The 20,456-nt window shown below is 44.2% G+C and overlaps 1 protein-coding gene across 1 annotated transcript in view; it reads right to left on the bottom strand.

Moving 5' to 3' along the window:
• The window catches only part of LOC126354202 (tetraspanin-33-like), a 68,772-nt gene that overhangs the window by 34,797 nt on the left and 13,519 nt on the right, over positions 1-20,456 (bottom strand). The window contains exon 4 of the mRNA XM_050003659.1: positions 9,178-9,309. Within this exon, the coding sequence (XP_049859616.1) occupies positions 9,178-9,309 (132 nt within the window). The remainder of the gene's footprint in view (positions 1-9,177; positions 9,310-20,456) is intronic.

The raw sequence follows: 20,456 nt of genomic DNA, 5'->3' as shown, positions 1-20,456 counted from the left end.
GTGGGGGGGGGGGGGAGAGTATGAGCTGTGTCTGCACTATGGCCAATGTTGGCAACACCAGAACTGTAATTCTATCTTGTTCATACTCCCTATCAATGCTCCTTTTGACCTCTCTCGCACAGAGAAGGGTTTATCTGCACGAGCACGGTGTGGAAAGTGATGGTGACAATGATGGCGAGTTGAAATTAGTAATGTCAGTAAGCAGGAAGTTGTTGCTGACTAAAGTGTGTGTGTGTGTGTGTGTGTGTGTTTGAGGTTTACGGGCGCTAAACAGCGTGGTCATCAGCGCCCAAGCGCATAGAAACAGGAACACAGGCGGTGAAGGGACGAAGACGGACGCCGAACAAGGAGAACGGCTAAAAGACACAGGCCTGACGCAGTTCCAAATGCGCACATACAGAGGCAAAACAAGAGGAGAAGAAACACAATAAAAAAAGGAAAGGAAACACAAGGAAAAGAGAATAGATACCGAAGTGAAAGAAGGAGGTAATCGTGACTGGCGGACCTCTTACCTAAAAACTGGGTGAGCCAGTCACCCAGCAGCACATTAAAACCTTCTCCCTAAAATCCGAGGCAACAGATTGGACAGGACACAAAACCGTAAAACCTTAACCACAGTCGCTGCGTCGTCTTGCAAAATAGAGGGCAAATCCGGTGGCAAGGAAACCACCGCCCTCTGGTCAGAGAATAAAAGACAGTCAAGTAAAATGTGGCGGACAGTAATCTGGACGCCACAAGCACTGCAGATTGGGGGGTCCTCCCGCCGGAGTAAAAAACCATGCGTGAAGGGACTGTGTCCAATGCGGAGGCGAGTGAGGAGGACCTCATCCCGCCTGTATGACTGGTAGGACGTACGCCATGGTCGCGTAGTGGCCTTTACCAGACGCAGCTTATTGTCAGAAACTGCCAACCACTCCTCTTCCCATTGATGCATAACACGAAAACGCAAAAGGGAGGTTACAGCATGGAGGGGGACGGCACATTCAACAACGTGAGGGAGGGAACATGCATCTTTGGCAGCCACATCCGCCAGTTCGTTGCCCCTAATACCCACGTGCCCCGGCACCCAGCAGAAAGAAACCTCCTTCCCCTGCCGTTGCAGGTGGAGTAGGGCATCATGGATGTTCTGGACGACCGTATCCGCTGGGTACAAGTGTTGAATGGTCTGAAGGGCACTCAGGGAGTCAGAACAGATGAGGAACTTAATACTGGGAACACATCTCATCTGCTCCAATGCCCGCAGTATTGCAAATAATTCGGCATCGAGGATGGTAAACACCGCAGGAAGCCGTAACTTGACGACTCGATCAGGGAAAACAACAGCACAACCTACAGTGTCCCCCTGTTTAGAGCCATCTGTGAATACAGGTACATGGTCCGGATGCTGATTTAAAATATCGTAAAATAAGGAGGTAAAAACAAACGCCGGAGTGCAGTTCCTCCGGTTCTCCGACAAGTCTAAAAGGATGCTGGGCCTCTGGAGCAACCAGGGAGGCAGGCGAGTAAAACCTTGTCGTTGGGGGGCCACACGCTCCACACCAAGGGACTCAAGCAAATGCTTGGCACGAATCCCAAATGGTTTTGTTGCCCTGGGACGACTGGAAAAGAGACGTTCCATAGGCGGTCGGGCAACGGTAGGGTACGCAGGGGAGGTAGGACAGGCAAGGAAATGACACACCCGTCGCACCATGAGGAGTTTCCGCCGGATGGCGAGCGGCGGTTCCCCTGCCTCAGCACACAGGCTGGGGATGGGACTGGTACGGAAAGCACCAGTGGCCAGCCTGATACCCTCATGGTGTACTGCGTCAAGGATCTTCAGATACGAAGGCCTTGCTGACCCATACACGGTGCAAGCATAGTCAAGACGCGATCGGACGAAAGCCCTATAAAACTGAAGCAGACGCGCCCGATCTGCTCCCCAGGACCGATGGCTCAGACACTTCAAAATATTCAGTGCCTTCAGGGCCCGCACCTTGAGGTCTTTAAGGTGAGGCAACCACGACAACTTGGAATCAAAAGTGAGGCCCAGGAACCTCACAGTGTCTCTAAAAGGAAGAACGGTGTCCCTCAGACGCAATTCAGGGGAGGTAAAAAGACGCCGAGAACGATTAAAATGAACACACACAGATTTGTCTGCAGAAAAGGTAAAACCCGTCTTTGCAGTCCATGCCTCTAAGCGCTTTATCGTAAGCTGTAACTGCCGACTAGCACTGACAAGACTGGAGGAAGAACAGAAAACAGCAAAATCGTCCACAAACAAGGAGCATTGGGCAGGACTCCGGATAGTGGACGTGATACTGTTAATAGCAACGGCAAGGAGGGTGACACTTAAAACGCTGCCCTGAGGAACACCATTCTCCTGCACGTACAAATCCGATAGCACATTACCAACCCGATACCGAAAGAGGCGGTGAGAAAGAAAGGACCGAATGAAGATGGGGAGACGGCCACGAAAGCCCCACTCATGGAGTTGATTGAGGATAAGGCGGCGCCAAGTAGTGTCATACGCCTTATTAATGTCAAAGAAGACCCCTAGACAATGCTGGTTACGTAGAAAGGCCTGCTGGATGGCGGCCTCAAGCAGGGTCAAGTTGTCTATAGTGGAACGACATCTCCGAAAGCCACACTGAGAGGGGCTAAGGAGCTGCCTGGTCTCGAGCAGCCAAACCAGGCGGCGGTTGACCATGCGTTCCAACGTCTTCCCAACACAGCTCGTCAAGGCAATACTCCGATAACTACTGGGATGCGTTCGGTCCTTCCCTGGTTTGAGGAGGGGAATCAAAATTGCCTCCCTCCACGAGTCAGGGTACGTGCCAGATAACCATATCATATTGAAACAGTTCAGGAGAACTTCCTTGGATGGCAGCGACAGGTGCCGCAGCATGCTGTACCGGATTTGATCATGACCAGGCGCAGTATCATGAGCCACAGACAGCGCAGAATCCAGTTCCCACATTGTGAAGGGGCAGTTATAGGGTTCAGAATTTAGAGATCGGAAGTCCAAGTGACCTCTTTCGACGGCAGTGCGGTAGCGGCAGAAATCTGGATCACAGTTAATAGTGGCGGTAGATTCCGCAAAATGCATGGCCAGTGTCTGGGCAATGTCTCTCGGCGCCGTGAGGAGACATCCCTGATGCAGCAAAGCCGTGACAGGTAGCTGGCTGAGTTTCCCGGAAATCCTCCTGATGGCTTCCCATACTTTCGTAGAACTAGTGGAGCGAGAGATGGAATTCAAGAACGATTGCCATGACCGTCGTTTGCTCTCTTTAATCACCCGCCGCGCTCTGGCCCTTGCCACTCGAAAGGCCGCAAGATTGTCAGCTGAGGGACGGCACTTGAAGCGGCGCAGTGCTGCACGGCGGGCGCGGATGGCTGAGTGGCACTCAGTGGTCCACCAAGGGACAGGACGCCTCTTGGGATGACCGGATGACCGTGGGATGGACAATTCAGCAGCATGAGAGATCACGGCTGCAACATGGTCTACCCATTCGTGGACGCTGGCACGGTGTTCCAAAACAGCCAGTTGGCTGAAAAGTGTCCAGTCAGCTCTGCAAAGGTGCCACCGGGGCGGCACTGGTAATGCCACAGCCTCATCCAGGAGGCGAATCCAGAGGGGGAAGTGGTCACTAGAATGGAGGTCAGCTGCAGCCTCCCACAGAGCAGAATCCGCGAGTGCAGGAGAGCAAAAGGAAAGGTCAATAGCCGATGACGATCCGGAAGCAATACAGAAATGAGTGGGAGCACCAGAGTTGAGGAGGCACAGTTCTTCAGACATCATGACGCTTTCCAGAATGCGACCCCTGGGGCAAGTAGTCGGAGAGCCCCATAAGACATTATGAGCGTTGAAGTCCCCCAGAAGAAGAAATGGGCGAGGGAGTTGGCTAATAAGGTCCGTGAGAGCCTCAGTGTCTATCGCATCCGGAGGTGGTAAATAAACAGAACAGACTGTGAGCCTCCGACCCACAAGAATGTCAACTGCAACTGCTTGCAAGTCGGTGACGAGAGGGAGCTCAGATGAGGGGTGCACATCACGGACAAAAACTGCAACACCACCCTTTGCCCTTTGCCCCGTCAGATCATCTTTTCGATATGCGGTATAGCCGCGTAAAGAAGGAGAATCAGTGGCCCGAAAATGTGTCTCTTGGAGACATAAGCACAAGGGGCACTCTCGTATGAGGAGTTGTAATTCGGCCACATGCGTCCTGAAACCATTCAGGTTCCACTGTAATATGGGAGCCAGTGATCAGGGTGGCTGAACTTTCACCCTGCCTCTGTGCTTTGGAGGAGAGACCGTACTGGCCGGAGATTTATTCCTGGGGCGAGAAGACCGCCCCCGGTCGACATCAATGTCCATAAGATCCGATGACGACCCACGGGAGATGTCAGACAGTACGATGGCATCATCATCGGACCGACGCTGACTAGTCTCCTCAGGTGGCAGAACCTTCAGCTTCTGAGGCTTTGTCTTGGGGGGCTTGGAATGCAGAGCCTTGTCAACAGTTGGAGGTTGACTCGCCTGGGCAGAAGGCGCCATATGGGGGGAGGCTGGAAGTACCTCAATGTCAGCAACCACGGCCTTGTCCAATGTAGTGGGGAGAGAAGCAGATTGCAAAACAACCGCAGCAGCACAAGTGCACTGGCAAGCGCAGGTTTTAGTGCTAACACTAGCAACCTCCGTTTGTGTAGCAACAGTGGCCAGTTGTACCGGTTTTTTGAGAGCGGAAGCGAAATATGTGGAAAAAACAGGAGGTTGCATGGCCTTAAAGATCTTCTTGGCCTCACCATAGGGGATGCGCTTAGAGGTTTTAATCTCCTGTACCTTCCGCTCTTCGAGATAGATGGGGCAGATCCGGCTCCAGACAGGGTGACTCCCAGAGCAATTCACGCACTTCACAGGTGAGGAACAATCGGCTCCGTCATGGGCAGGCTGACCACATTTACCACACGTGGCTATTCCATTGCACCCCAACGTAGTATGCCCAAAGCGCTGACATTTAAAACAGCGCATTGGGTTGGGGAAATATGGCCGTACGGACAAACGTAAGAACCCCGCTTTAACATGCTCCAGGAGTCTCGGGCAACTGAATGTGAGAATAAACGAGTCAGATTTGACGAGGTCCCCATTGACTCGTTTCATAATGTGCTGCACGTCAACAATTCCTTCGTCAGCCCACTCAGATTTTAGCACGTCTATGGGGATATCCACCAAGTCCCTACACGTCACAACACCCTTACTATAGTTCAAAGTGGAGTGGAGCTCGGTCTCGACAGCGTACTCTCCTAGACAATTTGCTTTCCGAAGGGCAGCGACTTGACGGGAACTAGAAGTTTCAACTAACAGAGTCCCATTGCGCAGTCGCTTTACAGATTTCAGCGTTCCTGCAATTCCCTCAAGACCCTTGTGGATGTAAAAGGGAGAAACCCTCTCAAAGCTACCCTCCTTCCTTTTAATAATCAAAAACACATTCTGATGATCAGCATGTGCTCCGTTACTACATTCTGTTAAATCTCTAGCAACACCAGGTGCTGGAGGACTCGCAGCGCGTAGCCGCTTTTTCGATTGGGTGTGTTTTCCAACCAGCGGCCCACCCAAGCCACTGGTAGGGGGAAAAGTAGAGGTCGAAGGGTCCATTGTGGTCCCACGAGCAGCTAGGGAACTAAAAGTCCGCTCAGACAGAGCCCCGCGTGCCTGAGTAAGCCTTATACAACTGGGGTGCGGCAGGTGCCCCAGAGGTTGCCCGCTTGCGACTGTTCCACCCCAACAGCCATGCATCTTCTAGGCGCGGAGCACACCGAAAGATTGAGGGGTTTTTATAGAGGTTGGCCTTCCTCGCAATCCAGGCGGTCAAGCCAAGATTACCATTCCCCGCAGCACACAACGTTTCACCGCCGCGCCGTACGGTGGTCGCTGAAGCATGTCCGGGGGTTACGGTGTCAGGACACTGGCGGCGCAGACCAGTCCCCAGCTCAGGACCCCGGGGTCGCCAAGCCCGTACTCAGCAAGTGAATGCTGAGCCCCTGGGGGATTGCTGACTAAAGGCATGCCCCCCTCAAACAACCAAAGTGGAAGGGACTATGGTCTGCCACACACAAATCGTGTGTTGTCTTTCAGTTCTTTCAGGTACTGTGTACTGAAGGTTTTGATGCCATTTCACGATTTCCATTTTTATGATGTACTATTATTTGCTCACGAAAATGCCTGTATATATTTCATGTGTTAGGTGACATGTAGAGATTAAACACTTCCATATACACACTATTACAGAGGCCTGATTTAAAGTGTTCAGTGGTATCCGCCTTCTGTATTTGTTATTACAGACGTTTCATTTAAACACGTACAGTCTACGCTTGGTTATTCCTTAGTTCATAACACGCTTGTGCAGGGCACATTCAGCAATGAAACTTTGTAGTAACTGCTTCTTATATGCTTGGCTCTTATACGCCCATCTTCAGATGTTGTAACTTGGTGCTGTGACCCCAGAGCGACTTGTATGAGGTGCTGTGTGCTACCTGTGAGCACAAAGCATGCTTTGCTATGTAGGTAGCACACTGTGCCTCGTACACGTCCACTGTGGCGCTCTGGGGTCACAGCATCAAGTTACAACACCTGAAGATGGGCGTATAAGAACCTGAAACTGGTCATTTGATAGTAAAAGAACTTTACAACTGTAGCGGTATTTTCAACTTCTGGTATAATGCTCGGTTGCGGATGTTCCTAAACAGGATTGTTTGGAAAAGAAAAAGAATATTTTGTTCATACTAGAAATCATTATATTGTTTCTCAGAATATTCCTCATTCAAGTTTTACAATTTTTCATGCATTGATAGCAATCCTGAAAATTTTTTTCCATTCTATTTTGGTATCTCTAAATAGTTTTGGAAGGAGTCAACAACTTCTTAGCAATGAAAATCATGGTCCACACATCTGACATAAGGAAACAAAACTAAAGCATTAGGCGCTTACTTAATCAGGCAAATATAGGCAATGATACATTAGTTCAATGTTTTCTTCCATCAAATAATCAACCATTTAATCTAGCATGTGACAGATGGTAATGTCAGAATGAAGAAAGATGCAATGTTTTCGATTATGTTTCCCAATTTTGTCAATGATCTGAAGCCAACAAACTGCTGCATACCATTCAGCATTAACCGTATTATGATCTACTAAAACAACTGTCACGTCATGTCCAGTGGAATCACAGAAACAAGTAATAATGCTTTCGGAACTGCTTCATGAATGAACCACTGTTGTCAGTCTTTGTTCATGAAAGGACACCTAAACATTTGACTGCTGCTTAAATTCCTGCCTGTAAGAACATATCTAAGTTTTGTTCCCAATTGCAATGTAGTGTACGCATTTTGCATTTCTTAGTCAAATTTTTTTGAGCATTTCCTTACAACCAACTGACCCAACTGACTGATAAAGCCAATTTTCACCTTCAAAGAAATTGCACAAAATCTTCCAGAAACATATTTTTTTTAATAGCCAAGTGTTTGTGCAAAATCAAACTTGCTTTCTATCTGATGGCTACTCCTCTGATCACATCACGCATGGTGTTTTGGAATAACACCCAGTTTTGGGTGACCTTCACAAACTTCCTTGCTGCCAGAAGCATGACCATGGTGAGACTTTCAGACTGTAAACAAACTTTCCTGAAGGTGATCGACTGGCAAAATCTGAATGAAGCAATGTGAGCTGCTGTTTTTTCACAACACTGTAAACAATCTACTTTGAGAATTTCTGAGCTCCCATTGATCTAACAATACCAAACAAAAATTTTAAAAATGATGGTTATGTCACATCTCAACAGCACTGTCTAGTCCTCGTGTGTCAAAACTCACAGTGTGACCCTTGTATACTCATCTACAGATACTTAGGTAGTGTTGAGTCCACAAATGTGAGACCTAGCTCATTATCTGGCAACGCACTGTCTCCTACTTACCACAGTCATTCATGCACATAAGGTTTTATCAAATATTTTGCAGCATGTCTGTTGTGATAGTTAATGGGCACAGTTTGTAAACTGCAGAGGCAATAAGTGGCTGGAGACGGCTTCATTTAATCACTGGCTGCCATAAACTTAGCTCTCAACAGTGTTATGGCCTGTGGCCACTGACATCCATATTCAGGTATTAACCAACTAGACATTACATGCAACATTGATCTGATTTGAATGTGCAGCAAGACACTGGAGCCTCCCATGAAGCTACAGCCTTGAATACAAGGATATTTTACAAAATATAACTGATTTTTATTACATAAAAAGTTAATTCCTTGACTAATAAAACAGAATTGGAAAGACAGGAACAAGCAAAATGGAAATTTTTAAAAGAAGTGTTCTGCCCTACTTCTACCACCATTTTATTTAGGTGTCCTACAAGGCAAGATAAGCGGGATGCTACAAAAAAAATCAGACTAAAAATATATTCCAATGCTATGAACTTTGTGGCAACTTAGAACACAAAATCATCTCCATTGTAAATAGAATTGATCTGTACTGAAAGACCCCAGTCGAGTTACATGAGTAGAGTAAAATTAAGAAAAGAAGTACAATTCCCTTATAATGTCTTAAGTTAAAAAAAAAATATCCAGCACTATAGCCACCAGTACACTTATTATTATTTAATGTGCAAATGATAGCTGGATGTTGGTTATGAAAGAGAGATGGCAAACAGACTGTCCTCAATTGTGACCGAGTCCCTTTCAGTATGCACCACTTCAGTTCATGTGAGATTAAAGCAACTGATTGGCATTGATATCAAATAAAAAAGTTAATTCCAATGAACATAAAAGTTAAGTAACCTAGTAATTTTGGCAGCAGGGAGATCTGATACTAGACTGACACAGATACCAGAAAGAATTTTTAACTACAACAGAAAAATGTGTTTAGACTCAGGCTACTATAGTCACTAAGCAAAAATTTCATTTTTTAATAATTTGGTTACATGTTGAAGGTTAATTATATGATATGGGGAAAAAAATTGGTGTAATTCTGCATACTGTATTACTGTTGATTAAAAGTATTTGTTCTGGACTTTAACTCTATTCAATACACTGTCAGTCCTCACAGTCTCTTGCACACATGTATGAGCATAAAAAGGAAAATTCAAAAACATTTTTACAAAAACGAGGGAGAGAGGTTCATTCGAAATTCGACATACAAAAGAACTTACACTGATATCTGTAGCATTCATGCAGCAGGAGAATGGCACACCACAGCGTTCAACACTGGGTGAGGAACAGTTAAAATATTCATTTTTTGACCAATCCATGTAGCCTTCTGAGCTGAGACCACAACATTTAAACTGAAAAAGGCAAATATTTATGTAATTTTCAGTTATAAGTAAATAACTTTATGCAAAATATTACAAATAATTCAGCGCAACTTTAACAACGTGGGAAAACTTACCGTAAAGAAGACACATCAAGTTGCGGAAAGGCACAATTAAAAAGACATTTACATAAAGCTTTGAGCCACAGCCTTCATTTATAAAAGAGAGACACAAACCATTCACACACACAAGCAAGCGTGCGTGCGTGCGTGCACACACACACACACACACACACACACACACACAACCACCAACTCTAGCATCTTGGCTGAAGATGTTGGAGTTGGCAGTTGTGTGTGCCTGACGTGTGCTAGCTTGTGTGAATGGTGTGTGTCTCTCTTTTATTGACAAAGGCTGTGGCTGAAAGCTTTTCGTAAGTGTATTAACTGTGCCTGTCTGCAATCTTTATGGTAAGTACAACTTTGTAATATTAATGAGGACAGAAATATTTCACTTATGCCACAGCATTATATCTTTAGCAATCCATTACTACTGACCTGTGTTTTGCTTATTAATATCAATATATATATATATATATATATATATATATATATATATATATATATATATATATATATATAAGACACAACTTCAGTCAGGAGAACTGGAATAAATGGATGAACACTGACATTAATGACGTAGGAAAACATCCTATGTGAAGTTTTCATCATTCTTCCAAATTTCTTTGCATTTGGGCTGCTTCAATTTTACTTTCAGTCTACATATTTCACTGAAATAATTTGTTAGAGAATGGACACATTGCAGTCATGTTCAACGTACACACTCAGTAACCACCTACGGTGATTTTAGAATGAAGATTAGGATTTAATGCCATGCTGATGAGATCATTAGAGGTTGAAGTTTTGACAGGACAAGGGTAATAGAAGCACCTTAACCACTTCACCACTTAATTTGAGTGATCTTGGGAAACAAACTTGATATGTATGGTGGGTGTTTGATCTTTCTAAATGTGGGTCCAATGATTTAAATACTGCACTGCCTTGTTCAGTATGATGTGGACCAGTTGAAACAGTTCAGAAAATATCATGACATCTTCCCACTCTCAATGAGAAGTTTCTAAGCTTGAGCCTTTTCCCTCTCTGTACAAGGATGTTAGCACTTCTTGAACAATGTATGAACTAAAACTTCACAGTACCACTTAATTTTGTTCATTGCATATATCAATGTCAGCATTGTTGAAAACCAGCTGAAACTGCTAAAACGTAACAATTTAACATGATTAAGAATATCATTAACACTCAGTAAAAGATGTACAGTCTGGTTTGTACCCGTATAAAATGCTTCTTGATGGATATAATGTACCACAAAGCAATTCTCGGTATGTGTGATGGCCCACTATAGCTCATGTTGTATGTTAGTGACTTAGCAGATAATGTTATCTACGAGGAAGCATTATCTGATAAAAGGTGTAATACCATTCAATTATATAAAAATTTTACTGACTATATCTAATGATAAACAAATAGCACCTAACATAGGAAAATTTAAAATCATAGATTTCATTGTATATGAAACAGTAGTAACTTGTGTCTCTACAGTTCATAATTACAGCTGGTATCAGTCATATCCAGTGACCTGGATTGGTTATACAAACACCTGGAATGAACAATGTATGGGGATATGAAGTGGGACAATCATGTAGTATCAATGATCAATAAAATGACTGGCAGACTGATTTATATGCAAGATTATATGAAATGGATTGCTTATAATATAATTTTATCATCTGTAAGCAAGTGTATGGGATTCAATTATAGGTTGTATTAACACATGCACCAGAAAGTTATAAACAGAAGTGCAGGGCAAATGTTAACATATTTTTATGGGTTGGTAAGGTTTAAGGAAATACAACCAAATATGAATTGCCAGACACTTCAAAAATGACACATTTTCCCAACACTGGGTGGAAAATTCCGTGAAGCAGTTTTCAAGACAGAATCTCTGAATATTCTTCAGCTTCTCAGATAATACTCTTATATGGACTGCAAATGTAAAATTAGATTAAGAACAGCATGTCCAACTCATTTTTCCAACACTCTGTCTACGATGGGGAGTGAAAGAAAATTGTCTACAGTACAATAAAATCTTTGTCATGCATTTACAGTGATTTTTTGAGTACAACTGTAGCCTGTCAATCACAATACCAAATAGGAATTAATGTCAACAACACGCATCCACTTTGACAATCAGTTTGCTTTTGTGTTTTTTTTTCCTTTTTCTTTTATTTTCAGTGCTTTCTTTTGAACTGTTACTCCTTCAACCCAAGTCCAAACAGGGATATAATCACTAGAAGTTTTCAACATAATTCAAAGACAGGTTTATAACAACAACAATACAGTGTCAGTGTTTCTAGGGAGAAATATCTGAAAGTTGTTTCTGATGTCTACATAGCCTGAACACTGAAATACACATGAAATTGTTGTCAAAGGAGCTTACAAACCTGTTTTCTTGTACCCAAGTGCTGATGGTGCGGAGTGATAAGGGGTTAAAACTAAACACTACAACTCAAAAACTTATATCAAAATGAAGATATCCCATCAACAAACCACATAGTCTAAACAAATATGAGATCTTAAGAAGTAACACTCAAACACACGCTACTAAAGCTTTTACAGCAACAGAATTTTTAACTTTGTTATACTAGCTCAGAAACCAGCTAAGTTCCACTCAAATGTATATACAACCTTTCAATTAGGGGGTGGGGGGTGTTTTCTTCAGGTTTCCTCTGTAATGTTGTGAGCTTGTGGTAGACAGAGAAGGAGTAGGTGAAGACCGGTTCTAGCAATAAGACTAACTTCATTTTCTCACACATGTACCAGAGGTTTCAATCATTTTCTAATGTGTCAACTTTAATTTTCCTTTTTTCTCCAGCACTGCACTTTGTTGGATCTAGATGTTGAAGTTTCACTACTCATTTACTATTACATAACACTATTTTAAACATACAGTTATTGTCGAACATGCTGCCCGAGTTATATAGCCTGGATCTGCGTTGAGGAAGTGGTATTTAGGGCTCCCGCCACTTAACTCAGGACTACACTACACACAGCAGTGATACGGTAATGACTCAAATACAGAACACAAGACCTCCCAATGCATGCAACAGGAGTGAGGCATACACACAATAGTTGTAGATTCCCATAGTAGAGTCAGCCAAACCACTACAATTTTTATACTACATTTTGCACTGTTGTACTGAACACTAATAGACAAGCTGGTTTTCCTGGGTGCCATCTACTTTGTCTTAAGACTGTTTTTTTTTTTTTTTTTTTGTCTCAGTGACACCTAGTCACAATGCTTTTTGCAGTTTTTCTACATCTGCATTCAGTACAATACAACATGTCACTATACAACTGCTAAAATTGAGTCAAGTACAAAATTGCTGTAAATGCTTACCCCTGGGAGAGGCGGAGGAAAGAATGCCATGTCGTGTCATGGAGGACATGGGTAGGTGGCCACCCCTACTCCCACCACCACCCCGACGATCAGCAAGATCATTACCTGATATGCTCATATGGCAGGGGACCCAAAGGAAATCAATCGAAGAAGCAGCAGTGCCATGATTGGTGAGAAGAGAAGGAGTGGTGGTAAAAACAGTGAATGATAGTTTGAAGACCACTCATTGAGTTCTTACATTAAAAAACTCAGTTGAGGGGGTACTGTTTTTAATAAAGCAGATGGCCCGATAGATGGCCATCAGTCCCGTGGTAAACACCCCAAAAACAACAAGGCAAGAGATGGTGCTCTTTGACAACAGAAGACGTGAAATTATGTCCTACATGATCAGAGGATTCAAAGCCATTGGTGTAAAAAAAAAAAAACTGAAGAGCCAGCAGAACAAACAATCTAACACCATTGCCACAACGGGGGCTTTCAGATCCTGGAAAATATCCATCCGAATCCAGAGCTGAGGAACTAACCAAGGAAGAGGAGGAGATTAATATTTAATGTCCCGTCGACAATAAAGTCATTAGAGAGAGCAGCAGCTCGGATTAGGGAAGGATGTAGAAGGAAATCAGTCATGCTCTTTCAAAGAAACCATCTTGGCATTTGCCTGAAGTTATCTAGGGAAATAACGGAAAACCTAAATTAGAATGGGCAGATGCGGGTTTGAACCATTGTTGTCCTGAATGTGAGTCCAGCGTGCTAACTGCTGCACCACTTCACTCGGTAACTAACCAAGGATGGGTGACTGGGATAGAACATGCAGAAGAGGACAAGGACGGTAGACAGAAATGGTGGCAGAGAGAAGGGAGGCAGAGCTCAACTGGTAAACCCACCCAAAGGTAGACAGTGGGCAGGTGACATCCCGAAGCCATGAAAATAACAGAATAGGAGGGGTGAGCAGGGGAAGAGCAGACAGTGGTGGCATAAGACACCACAAATGGGACCACAGAACTGACCAGCATCAGCCAGAAGACTGTCAACATGGCTAATGTGAAAGGCACTTGTGGCTAAACAGATACTATGATGATGAACCAGGTCCAAGAGGAGCAGTGTGGAAAGGGCAAGCTGATCCATAAACATGACAACCTGAGTCCAGGCGGGACAGAAATAATGCCCAACAAACATGAAGAATGATCTGTGTGCCAAGACGTATGGGGAAGGAAGTGAAGGACAACGAGTTTACGAAAACAGTCAACCTTCAGAAGGTGGATACAAGGCAACCAAGTAATGTTGCTGTCAAAAAGAAGACCCAAGAAATGGAACTGGGGTCAAGGTCAGTCATTGGACATCAAGGTAGAGTTCCAGATCAGTGTGGATTACAATGCAGAAGCAGAAATGCACCACCCTCAAACTAAGTGGAGAGAATTCAAAACCGTGTGAGAGTATCCATGCAAAAGTGCACTGGATGGCACTCTGAAGCTGTTTCTCTGCAGAGGCCAGTAAGTGGGAGCTAGCCTAGATAAAAAATCATCCACATACAGAGCAGAGATGACCAGTGGTCTGGCACAGGCTTCAAATCCACTAATAGTGATGAGAAAAAGGTCACTTAATATGGAGCCCTGTGAAATGTCATTCTCCTGGGTCTGAGGAGAACTGAGAGTTGTGCCAACCTGAACTCTGAACGAACACTGGGACAGGAACTGACAAAAATAGAGGTGGGGTCCAAAGATCCCACTCAAGGAGAGTAAACAGGGCGTGATAGCGATAACTGTGTCTTAGGCCTTACAGAGATTGAAGAAAACTGCAACAAGAGGGCGGTGTTGAGGAAAGGCCTCCCGAAATGCAGTCTCAAATCAAAGCAGATGATTGACTGGAAACCATCCCTCTCAAAATTACACATCGAGGAAAATATCACGTTAAGCAACTCAGCAGACTGTATTTCCCTGTCTGGTCCTTTGCATAGGATAGGACTTTGGGGAGGCACTGTCCATGCGCGTGGAAAGGCTTGCGTATCTGAGTGACGCTGAGGGCTATGCCAAAGGTAGAGGACCTACAGCTGGAAAGGCCTTACCTGATGGAGCAGCCTAAGAGTGTCCCACAACATCATGCCTTCCTTATCCACCCCTAGTCCTTACCTAATTTCCTTCCCCAACCCAAGTTGTGATGCAATCTGTGCTGAGGGGTGTCTGGCACATGGGAAGATGTGTTGCAAATGGAGCGTCAGGGATACCAGGTGACCTCCCTGAGCAAGCAGCCTTACACCAGGCAGGGTTCCCATGGTGTGGACCGTGTAGATCCCCAAATCTCATGGGACCAAGATGAACATGACAAACAAAAATGAATTAAACAAACTGAGGGGCAAACTGAGATCTCAGACACCCAAACATCATGGTCAGGACCGACGGAATCCACTCTCACTACTGAATCAGGGTCTAGACTTGAGCAAGAAGTGGGAACTTCAACTGTGAAGTTCGACCAGATCAAGATTAAAGCCTTGTCTGGGGCCCAGAGGAGGAAACTTGTCTCAGATTGAAGGGGATATGCAGTCTCCCACAATGTCGAAGATAAATAACAAGAGGATAAGGGAGGAATCTAAGACTCCCTCCTCTCTGGATAAGTGAGCCCAGGAAAAGCAGAGGCAAGAAATAGGGAAACAGACATGTGGTACTGCAGCCTCAGTTTTTAAGATGGCAGTTATCTAGTAAGGCTATCCACTGGTAGGCATCACCTTGCAGCAGGAGCAGCTCGTACAGACGGCCCTCTTTGGAAAGATTGGGGGATAATATCCCCTTGGGTGGATGCGAAGCTCCTAGTCAAGATGGCAGCTGAGCTTCTTAACATCGCAAAGGTATCAGTATGGGTACCAGATCCTTAAGGATGTGTCTCCATAGATTCTGTCCAAGAAATCAGGGGTCCAGAACCCAAAAGTTTCGGCAGAGGACTGGAGAGTAATCAACCAGAAGGCTGTACCAGAAGTACGAATGTTGGTGGTGGGGGTTGGGGGATAAGTCCTCGAAGGCGATGCAAGAGCACGACCTGAAATTTTTTTAGGGCTCTCACAGATCGCCATCAGGGTAATCAAAGACCTCAAAGGTCAAGACTTAGATTGGAGGTGCTGCAGATTGATCTGCAGCACAGTAAAGGGGCCACTGCTGCCCTGAGCTGTTGCCTGGGGAGACAGGAAGTGGATGTGGCCCTGATATAAGGACCCTACTTATAAAAAGGGTGCGTATTGGGCCTTGGTGGCACTGGAGGTAAGCTGATTTATGCTAGAAATCTAAGAAACTCTAGAAGATGCATCTGTGTACGAAATGAAATTTCTTTCATGCCAATGATGGATTTCTGCTCCAGGGACATGGTGACCATCAGGATGCAGCAACATGAGGGAAATTGTTTTGGCCTCAGTGTACCTCCCTTATGAAGACAGCTCTCCTCCTCCTTTGGAGGCGAAGAGACTGACAGAAGCTTGCCATCAGTATGCCAGTGTCTACAACCTAGCGTGAGGGGAGGAAGGACACCAACAAGCAAGTATCTTCTTGAATTTCTCTTGTCTAACAACTTGGAGGTCCTGAATAGGGGTGATGAACCTACATTCAGGAATAGTAGAAGGGAAGAAGTAATTGGCATAACCTTTGGTTCCATGATGATGGGCAGCTATGTCAAACAATGGCATGTGGTGTTAGAGCCATCCTCATCGAACCATGTGTATATTAAATTCATGGTTGAAATGGGCATCAGACAGACGACGGCCTATAGGAATCCCAGGAAAACAGACACATAGGAGGGATATTGACTTAAGCTTATCGAATTAAAACCTCGATAAGGAATCCAGTAGAGTTTGAGGAAATAGCAGAGGCTGTCGCCTAGTAAACACAAAGAAAACAAATACAAATACTGCTTAACCTTACAAGACGTAAAGGACAACGGGCAAAATATCGTGATGCCCTTGTCAACTTTAAACTTGTAATTAAGACGAGCAAAGGAGGCATCATGGAACACATTCTGTGAGGAAGTGGAGGGCACCGCTGCTCAAGCCACACTTCACAAAATCCTCACTAGAGTCCAACTAATCCAGGAGGTATGTTGAGGAAGGAGGATGGGGAATATACAAAGGCATCACATGAGACACTGGAACTGCTCCTCAAAAGTCACTTTCCTCAATATGCTCCGACAGATAAAATAGGCCAGAATGCAATCCCTGAGAGACAATGGTTCTCAGGCACTTGAAGAGAGGACTGGCAATCAGCCACAGAGTGTGTCAACTTCAATAAAATCCAATGGGCAGTGAGAACATTCCAATCGTTAAAGTCACCTGGCCCAGATGGAATCTCTTCAGTTCTCCTGCAACAAGCAGGAGAGAATCTCATACGAGTCCTATGCAGGTTATTGAGGGTTAGACTAGCAGCAGGAATCATTCCCGATGCCTGGAGGGCAGTGAAGTGTTTTTATTCCAAAGCCAGGGAGAATTGATCGTACCAAGGCCAAGGATATGAAACCCATCAGTCTGTCCTCCTCCATTCTTAAAACATTGAAAAACTGGTTAATGTACATGTTGGGGAGAGGAGGCTAATTAGCGCTCCTCTACATTCAAACCAACACGCATATCAACCAGGTAAATCACGCGAGGCAGCTCTCCATCAATTCGGGAGGGTGGAGAACGCACTTCACTTTCCAGAAATAGCCCTTTGCACTTCCTGGACGTCGAGGCGGCCTTCAGTAACACAACCTTCGATTTCATGGTTAGGGCAGCAGAGGTGCATGACCTAGGGACCACAAGATGTTGGTGGGCTAGGGCCATGATCAGTGGAAGGAAGGTAGAGGCTACCATGATGAATGAAAATATGGCAATTAACATCACTAGAGGTTGTCCACAAGGAGTTTTGTCCCCTTTATTATGGAATCTAGTGGGAAACAAACTCATTGAGGGACTAAGTTCCAGACAATGCTTTCGCCAAGTATACGCAGATGACCTTGTCATAGTAATACTTGGCAAATTTACTGACAAAGTTAGGAATATGGCACAAGAGCATTTGACATTGTGCAAGACTGGTGCATTAATCAGGATCTAAGGGTTAATCCCAAGAAGACTGTTGTGGTACCATTCACAAAGAAGCATATCCAACACTCAAGCTCTTTGATGAAACTCTAACGGTGAAGGGGATAGTGAAATACCTAGGGGTAACCTTAGATGAGAAACAAAAATGGACTCCTCACATTACGATCATCTTGCTCATGCCATAATTACTGAGGATTGGAGTGAGGAAGGCAATATGCATAACAGAATTAAGGAAGTGATTGATGCAGTCAAGAGTATATCAGAAGGGGAAAAGAAAGATTGTGTGGGTTGTTGTACCACTACTAGGATTTATTCTCTGATCGATGTGGTAAACTTACCGATTTCGAGTACTCTATAAAGGTGAAACCTCACGAACCAATAAAGTGCAAACCGTATGTAATACTTTTAGCTGATCGGGATGCCATCAGAGTTCGATTAAAACAAATATTGGACTGGGGTATAGTCAAACAATGTAGGAGCGATTACTGCACTCCTATTGTTATTGTTAAAAACATGATAACTCTGTCAGAATTGTATTAGATGCGAGAAAAATAAATAAAGTAATTATAAGGGAATTACACCAGCCTGGCGATAATGAGGAACTGCTGCAGAATTTTAAAAATATCAATTTAAGGTCCAGTGTTGATCTGACCTCGGGATTTTGGCAGACCCCGTTGGTAGAGGAAAGAAGGCTGTACACTTCTTTCCTTTTAGAGTAGCACCATTCGGACTTACAATTTCTGTGGCAGTTTTTGTAAGAGCGCTGAGTTGTGTCCTGGAGGAGAGTAATGAGCAAACTCTTGATATACACAGATGATATATTGATCTCTACAGAAACATGGAATGAGCATTGTAGAGTTTTGGAGGAGGTACTCATGGCGCCATGATGATGTGGAATGACTTTAAAGCTCACAAAATGTGAGTTTGTTCGAGCAGAAATTCAGTTCCTGGGACATATCCTTACTTCGGAAGGAATTTTACCTAGTTCTTAAAAATTAAGAGTCCATTGTCAAATGTAATAGACCCAAATGTAGGAAACAACTGAAGTTATACTTCGCTTGTGTGGTTTCTACAGAAAATTCTTGGGGAAAGAAGGAATGAATATTCCAAATTCAGGCAAACTGTTGAAGAAAAATGCAGCCTGTAGGTGAACCGAGGAATGTGAAAGAGAATTCCAGGGTATCAAGGATAAATTTTGCAATAGTAAGGTGTTGTACTACCCAGACATGAATCTCCCTTTCTGTTTAGCGTCTGACAGTTTGGACTATGGAATAGGTTGTGAGCTAGTATCAGTATCAGTTGCAAAGTGATTTAGAAAAGATTGCTGTATGGTGTGGCAGGTGGCAGTTGACGCTAAATAACAAAAAGTGTGAGGTGATCCACATGAGTTTCAAAAGAATTCGTTGGAATTCAATTACTCGATAAATAGTACAATTCTCAAGGCTCTCAATTCAACTAAGTACCTGGGTGTTAAAATTACGAACAACTTCAGCTGGAAAGACCACATAGATAACATTGTGGGGAAGGCGAGCCAAAGGTTGCGTTTCATTGGCAGGACACTTAGAAGATGCAACAAGTCCACTAAAGAGACAGCTTACACTACACTCGTTCGTCATCTGTTAGAATACTGCTGCGCGGTGTGGGATCCTTACCAGGTGGGATTGACGGAGGACATCGAAAGGGTGCAAAAAAGAGCAGATCATTTTGTATTATCACGTAAGAGGGGAGAGAGTGTGGCAGATATGATACGCGAATTGAGATGGAAGTCATTACAGCAAAGATGTTTTTCGTCGTGGCGAGATCTATTTACGAAATTTCAGTCACCAACTTTCTCTTCCGAATATTTTGTTGATCCCAACCTACATAGGTAGGAATGATCATTAAAATAAAATAAGAGATATCAGAGCTCAAACAGAAAGGTTTAGGTGTTCGTTTTTCCCGCACGCTGTTCGGGAGTGGAATAGTAGAGATATAGTATGATTTTGGTTCGATGAACCCTCTGCCAAGCACTTAAATGTGAATTGCAGAGTAATCGTGTAGATGTAGAAATGTTTTAACACAAGGGAGTGTTATTCCGGCCGAAAGATAAAGAGATGGACAAATGGAGACTGTGTTTTCCCAATAGGTGTGTGGAACAGTTAATAGACTACGTCCATTTAAGTCATGGCCGTTACAGGCCTGAAAAGTGCACTGAAATCGTCGATGAATAAATAACCTGGCCAGATGGGTCCGCGTGCAGCTGGTGGCGTGCGACCGTTGCCAACGGGTCAAACACTGCATGACCGCTCAACAAGGGGAAATGCAAAACATTATACCCACTAAAGTCAGTGAGTTACTGGCTGTGGACAATTTTGGCCCACCATCCACAGGATGTGGCAGCATGAAGTACATCTCCAAGTTCATTAAACTGTATCCGATATGGAGATCGAATACTGAAACTCTGATCGCCAAAATGGAGAAGGATTTCTTCAAGAATATTGTAAAACCAATAAGGCTGTTGTCTGACAACAGCTCACAGTTCACTGTGAATGATTGGAACACGTTCATTAATGTGCAACATATCCATGTGTCCGGCTACCACCTGGTGAGCAACCCACGTGACTGCTATATGCGGGAAGTAGGACATTTATGTAGGATGTATGCCAGCAATCGTCAT

This window comes from Schistocerca gregaria, chromosome 3 (assembly GCF_023897955.1).
Source record: "Schistocerca gregaria isolate iqSchGreg1 chromosome 3, iqSchGreg1.2, whole genome shotgun sequence".
Taxonomy (NCBI): domain Eukaryota; kingdom Metazoa; phylum Arthropoda; class Insecta; order Orthoptera; family Acrididae; genus Schistocerca; species Schistocerca gregaria.
Note: the sequence above shows the minus strand (reverse complement) of the source record. Positions and strands in the feature narration are given on the sequence as shown.